The sequence below is a fragment of the Salvia splendens genome, chromosome 6 (genome assembly GCF_004379255.2).
Source record: "Salvia splendens isolate huo1 chromosome 6, SspV2, whole genome shotgun sequence".
Classification (NCBI taxonomy): Eukaryota; Viridiplantae; Streptophyta; class Magnoliopsida; order Lamiales; family Lamiaceae; genus Salvia; species Salvia splendens.
The window spans coordinates 26,070,942-26,077,120 of NC_056037.1; the positions used below are offsets into that span (position 1 = coordinate 26,070,942).

At 38.1% G+C, this 6,179-nt stretch overlaps 1 protein-coding gene across 3 annotated transcripts; it reads left to right on the plus strand.

The window, feature by feature from the left end:
* Positions 1 to 210: 210 nt before the first annotated feature.
* LOC121809624 lies at positions 211 to 5,886 on the plus strand. Of its 3 annotated transcripts, XR_006052285.1 has the most exons (7): positions 211 to 725; positions 2,037 to 2,149; positions 2,465 to 2,812; positions 2,912 to 3,593; positions 3,750 to 3,857; positions 4,430 to 4,543; positions 5,346 to 5,886. XR_006052285.1 is itself a non-coding variant. In XM_042210348.1 (6 exons), exons 1-5 carry the CDS (start codon positions 500 to 502, stop codon positions 3,818 to 3,820), a joined length of 1,440 nt encoding a protein of 479 aa, XP_042066282.1. In that variant the 5' UTR covers positions 211 to 499; the 3' UTR covers positions 3,821 to 3,857; positions 5,346 to 5,886. The 3 variants fall into 3 exon arrangements, 2 of the variants coding, with proteins under 2 accessions (XP_042066282.1, XP_042066281.1); XM_042210348.1 differs by lacking the exon at positions 4,430 to 4,543; XM_042210347.1 differs by lacking the exons at positions 4,430 to 4,543; positions 5,346 to 5,886 and having other exon boundaries at positions 3,750 to 4,281.
* Positions 5,887 to 6,179: the final 293 nt, after the last annotated feature.

Sequence of the window (6,179 nt, forward strand, 5' to 3'; positions counted from 1 at the left end):
CATCCCATATTAATTATTCTATTTTATTTTTACTTTATCATTTTTTATAATGACTCTCATATTTCATTAATTCATTTCCACTTACATTTTTATTATAGAATTAATAGTAGTATGCAAATTCTACTAATTTTATCTGTTAGATTTCTATTACATTTTCGCGTCGATTTAAAATAAGAGCCAACAAAAAAAAAAGACAGCACATTGGCTTGTCTTTATCTTCCCGACCAGGAAAGAAAGTTAGCAGCAGTTGATCAGCTGAAGTTACGCCACAATCTTCCACTTCCACCCCAAAACTTTGAAACCCTAAAGTAAAAATTATTCCTTTCCTCCAACTCATAACCACTCACCCAAAATTCATATCTATCCATCTAGGCAGGGAAGAGAGAGAAGATAATGACAATCAATGGTGTTTCCTTTGCTCAAAAAGATTTCAATTATGGATCCTAGCTGAAGAACCCACAAGGGAAAGACCCACATTGCTGGAAATTGTTTTCTGCTGATGGGAAAGGCAGAAAATTTGCAGCATTTGGAGGGTACAACATATGATGCTCAAGGCACAACCCCTGCTGCAGGGAGTACTAGTAGCTGCACTAGTGTTAGGAATTTGGTGACCTTGAGATGTGTTCTTGCTTTGGTTCTTGGTTTTGGGGTGCTTTTGTCTGCTGTTTTTTTGTTGCCATTCTTTCATTTTGGAGATCGTCAAGATCTGGATCTGGATTATCAAGGTTGGTAGGCTTTCTCTATTTTTGAATTTTTTAACTTTTTAAAGTTTTGTTATTTGTGGGATTACATTATATTGTACTGCAGATGTTTTAGTATGTTGAAGCTTTTCTAGTTTTGGGAATTGGATATAATCAGGTTTTAGGTAGATTGAGTTCTTGGATTTTATGGCTGAAAGGTTGCATCTTGATTTGTGGTTAAGCTATGATTTGAATGGCTTCCTCTTTTGATTTGAAGTAAATGCAAAAGATTTATCTTTTGCTAGTTGGGGATTCCTTGTCAAGATCATGGCTTGCCTTTATAGTTTGCCAGAATCTCAATTCTTGCAATTGTTGAATCGTTTATTGTGGCCGATATTGTTTCCACTATCACTCTTCTCCTCCGTTGGGTTGGTTGTTTCTTGTGATCTTGGATTGTCATCTTGCAACTCTTCGATCATCCCTGTTTAGACTTTTCATTATGCTGTATGTTGAATTTCGTTTAGTTGGTCTTCCGGAGTCAACCTTATGATATATCATTTGGTTTTCAGTTTTATGGGATGGAGGGATAGCAATGCCTTTCCATAATTTTAGATCAAATGGCATGCCCTATCAAAGAAAATTTTAGCCTGAAAGTGATACTTTTTGCTCTCTAGGAATCTTGCTTGCTAACTTATTCGAGTAGCTGTGTTGTCTCAATGTGGAACTCTACGAGTATAAAAGGGTTAAGTTTCCTTTCGCAGTTTCCTACATGACAATATAAAGAGTTTTTAGGTAATGCATCTTTAGCGGTGTGTAATATAATCGGTTGCACCATAAAAATATACTTCCTCTGTCCCTTGTTAAGGGTTCATATCTCTTTTTGGGTTGTCCCAAACTAAGTCAGTCATTTCCTTTTTTGTCCCAAACCTCTTACTTTTTCCTCTCTACTTTTTTTGTATCTATCTTACTTTATTATCTCCACTTAACTAACAAAACTCCACATTCTTAAAACCCGTGTCCAAAAGTAGTGTGTCACTTAATGAGGGACGGAGGGAGTACCTTTTAGAGAATGCAACAGTGGAAATAGACTACTCCCATGTGGGATAGGCTTGGCTAATGTAAAGAATGATTGCGGTAGATTTCCTCAGTACTTATTGAGTTATAGAAATAGGTGAATAATTAAACCACAGTTATTTACAGTCGAACAACTTTGTGAGCTAATATAAGAGGTTTGGTAAGGATGTTCATGAAAGTGAAAGTGTGTCTGAATTTGTTGTTTGCTTTAATTTCCATATGTCAAATGGGACTTTTTTTTTGTTATTCTATGTGATGAAGTATTCGCTTGATGTTTTGCAGGTTATGACGTCATCGCAAGTTTTATGCTGAATAAATCAGCTTCTTATCTCTCAGACTGTAAGTTGCAACTAGAGAATGATATTTTTGATGAGATTCCCTTCTCCAATACTAAGGTACTCCTCAGAGCTATCCGTTGCTTGATTCTAGATGTGCTGCTACATTTCGTTGTCTTACCTAGATGGAACTATAAAGTAGGAATACACAAAGAAACGATCCAATAAACTGAGATACACAATTTGGACTGTATCAGTAAATTTTACAAGATCATCGTGTCATGATGCAAACTGCTAAAACCGTTACTTGTACGTGTGGTTTGGGTTAGATAAGTGATAGTTATACTTGTATGTACGCCTAATAGGTGCTGAGGTTTTGTTGCGTGACAATCGATGTTTGAGATAAAACAGACACCCTCGTATTTCTTGTGACAGGTGGAAATAATAAGCTTAGAGCCAGCTGGACCAAACACGACGAAGGTTGTGTTTGCGGTTGAATCTGATGCAACGACACGGAGTTTAATAAGAGAACATTTTGTGTATCTAATCTCGAATCAGTCAGCTCTTACCTTGACTGCGCCTTTGTTTGGGGATACCTTCTCGTTCGACGTCGTCAAATTTAAAGGAGGGATTACTGCCAGTCCAGACCAGAAGGCATTCCTTTTGCAGAGTGTTAAGATTCCATTCAACTTTACCTTGAACTTCTCCATTGATGTACTCCTCAAAAATTTCGACGAACTCACGAGCCAACTCAAAGTGGGCTTACGCTTAACTCCATACGAGGTCTGTGGCTTTCTTAATTTTATTGTTTCAATAAAAACCGATGTCTTCTTTAAATACGCTTCAATGATCTCCTCTTTTGCTGTTTCCTATGAAATGCAGAATTTGTATATTCGGCTCACTAATTTGAAAGGGTCCACTGTACGTCCGCCTACAACAGTTGAGTCGCAAGTCGTGTTGGCTGTGGGCATGAACCCTTCAAGATTAAAGCAATTGGCTCAAACTATCACTGGTTCACACTCTAAGAATCTTGGTCTGAACAATACCGAATTTGGTCGGGTTAAGCAAGTTCGTCTCTCCTCAATCTTACAACACTCCCTCGGCAATGACAAGCGAAGTCCTTCACCATCACCTTCTCCTTCTCAATCCCCAATGTCGAAATCCCACCACCACCACCACCACCATCACCCTGCTCCTGCTGTCTCACCTTCTCCATCGACAGCTCATGGCAGGTCTTTCAGTGGGATAGGATCACCGGTACCTACGCCTGCATCAGCTCCTGTAAAATCAACGGAGCCTCCGTGCCCTTTTGGTCACAATAACTGGTATCCGTGGAAGCACAAGCATCCTCGGATGGCACCTACTGCACCACCAGTTTATGCACCATACATTGCTCCATCATGGCCAAAGCAAATGCATAAGCCAGCACCAAGAATTGCTCCAGCTACCGCTGAACGGCCATCTCCTAGTGTAGCTCATACTCATAACCGGGCCCCCTCACCAAGTGAACATCGTGCTAGGCCTCTGGACGTGATGTCAATAACATCACCCTCTCCATCTCCATGTAAGTATAGAATAACCAACAATTCTTGATTTATAATGCTGACTACTAAATCTTGTCAAGAAGAAGGATTAATCAGGGATCCGAGACTTCGATCAAGAATTATGATGCAATGTATCAGTTTACATGACTAACCCAACTGTATTTTCTTATCTGCAGCTTCTGCAAAAATGTTCTCCCTCAAATCATGGATTCTGCTGTTATTTACATTGCTCGGGATGGCTTTGTAGCTGCAGAAAGCGTCAGGGCTCGTTTTGGTTAGAGCAGGTACTGCACGAAAACTTCAAAAACAGCTTTCTGAATCGGAGTTTTACCGGTGAGAGCAACGCCCAAAGGGGCTTTCCTCACTGTGAGTGCATATACGTTGTTGCCTCGCTCGCACGTGTAAATATTTGAGTAAAAAAAGATCTCAGTGGCTAGACAGCACGAAGGTCAAAGTCTCGGGTGACAGGCCTCTCGTGGTGTTGCAATGCCACTGATATATGTATGATATCTCTGCATAAATATGAGTAGGGAAAACCAACAAATGTAAACAGCACCCTTTCCTTTTCCTTGTTTCTTCTTTTTTTTTTGTTCTAAACTCGTACTTGTAAGCCACGATTTTCCACATTTCCACAGTGGTAGGTAATTTATAAGCTGGGAGCTTTAGTAGCTGAGGAAGCAATAAGAAATTGTTTCTTCTTTGTTATTACACCTTTTGTTTTTACAGCATTATGGCTGTTTTATTAGGATATATTTATTCTTATGTCTATAATCATGTTGCAGATCTTATTAAGGTTACATGTAATGATTTAAGCCTAATGTTTCACACCAAACTTTTGCTTCATCAATTTGGTTAGGTGGAAACAACACTCTGACCCAATCATATGCCACGGCTTGAATTATTCTCATGGTTAAGTGTTGGAAAATGCAGATTTATTGCTGAATTTGGAAGATTTTATCATTCTGTTGAGGTATAATAGTTTCTTGATTTTAATTGAGTAAAGCCTACTCCCTCCCATAATAGATAGAACACTTGAAATTTGACGTGGAGAACACTGGAAACTCATTACACGACGTCGTTTAATCATTCGTCCTATAAATACCAAATCAATTCCAAAAACTCCTAAAATCACTAACTCGTGTTTTGCATTTCCCGTGTCAATTTCGACATCTTCTCCTCCCGTCGTGATTTATGTCGTAATTCCCGTGGGAAATATCAATTCCTTTCGATTTCAATTAAATAAGAGGTGAGGTGTGATTCAATTTCGATTTTTTGTGTTTCAAACGATCGCTTTTTGGTGAATTTCGATTGAATGGACGATTTTTCGATTTGTTCGAATTCAGTCAATTTTCTGGTATGAATGTATGCTTTCGATTTCAATTTCATTTTTTCGATTGAATTTAGGGTAGGACTTGTTTGAATGTTTTGTTTTAAGTTGAATTTTGGGTTGATTGTTTCAATTTGGGTTCAGGGTTAGCTTTCACTGCCATTTAGGCGATTTTAGGCAAGTGTTAAGTTGAATGAAGTTCCTGGACTTTTAAAATCGCCTAAAACCTAGTCTTGATCATTGAAGGTATTGAATTACTATTTCATTACAGGATAGATACATTACCATGGAAGTTAAGATTGTAGGGAGGAGTTGGCTAAGGGTTGATAATGGCGTTTAAATGCAATATTTAGTGACACTTGGCCAAGCCGAATCAAGCGATGCTATAAATGACTTTAAGTGCAATCTTTAGTGATAATGGAGTTTGTTGTTGTGTTTGGTTTAGTATGTCCACATCGGTGCATAAATCGAGCGGGAGGACTTAGACAAGGGTTGAAGTAATGGTTCGAAACAACGGTCATGAAGCTGAAGTTATGACATCGAAGACGGAGGCCAATCCCGGACGACGCTTCTATCGTTCCCGTGTATGGAAGAATGATGATTGTAAATGCTTTCGTTGGATTGATCCCTCTTTGTTACCGAATCAAGAGATATTTTCAAAATTTGAAGATGGAGAGGGATAGCATGGAAGAGCAATTGAAAAAAAGAATTGTTATGCAGGATATCATTCAAGAGAAAGTCTGTAAAAAAAAACTAATGAATTTGAATCACTCCAAATTGTTGCTGAAACTTTGCATCGTCAAAAAGCTGAAATTTCAAGGTCGTCGTTGGATTTTTATGTATCGTCATTTGGCTACTTATCTAGCTTATTGTAATAGCTTTGGAAGTTGAAGTCCAACGTAATACACTACTAAACAATGAATTTTTGTAGTGATTTTGTCATATGAATGCATTGAGTAATGAGTTCAACTTTAAGGTTTTGCTTATGTTCTTGTATACACAATCAACACCACAATCAACAAGTATCCAAAACTAACATTAGGCAGACAGTGGACAATAACATGACACAAATGTACTATTAATATTGCACAAACGTACACTAAACATTACACATGCGTACACAAAAATTACACATTGTTACCTTCCAAACCACACAAACTACTGCGAATGTATCCAAAGTGCACGAAAAACTATAGATGTCCACTTCCAAAATACACAACACATTGTTCACTCCCAAAATACACATTGCTCACTTCCAAAATATACACATGTCCTCTTA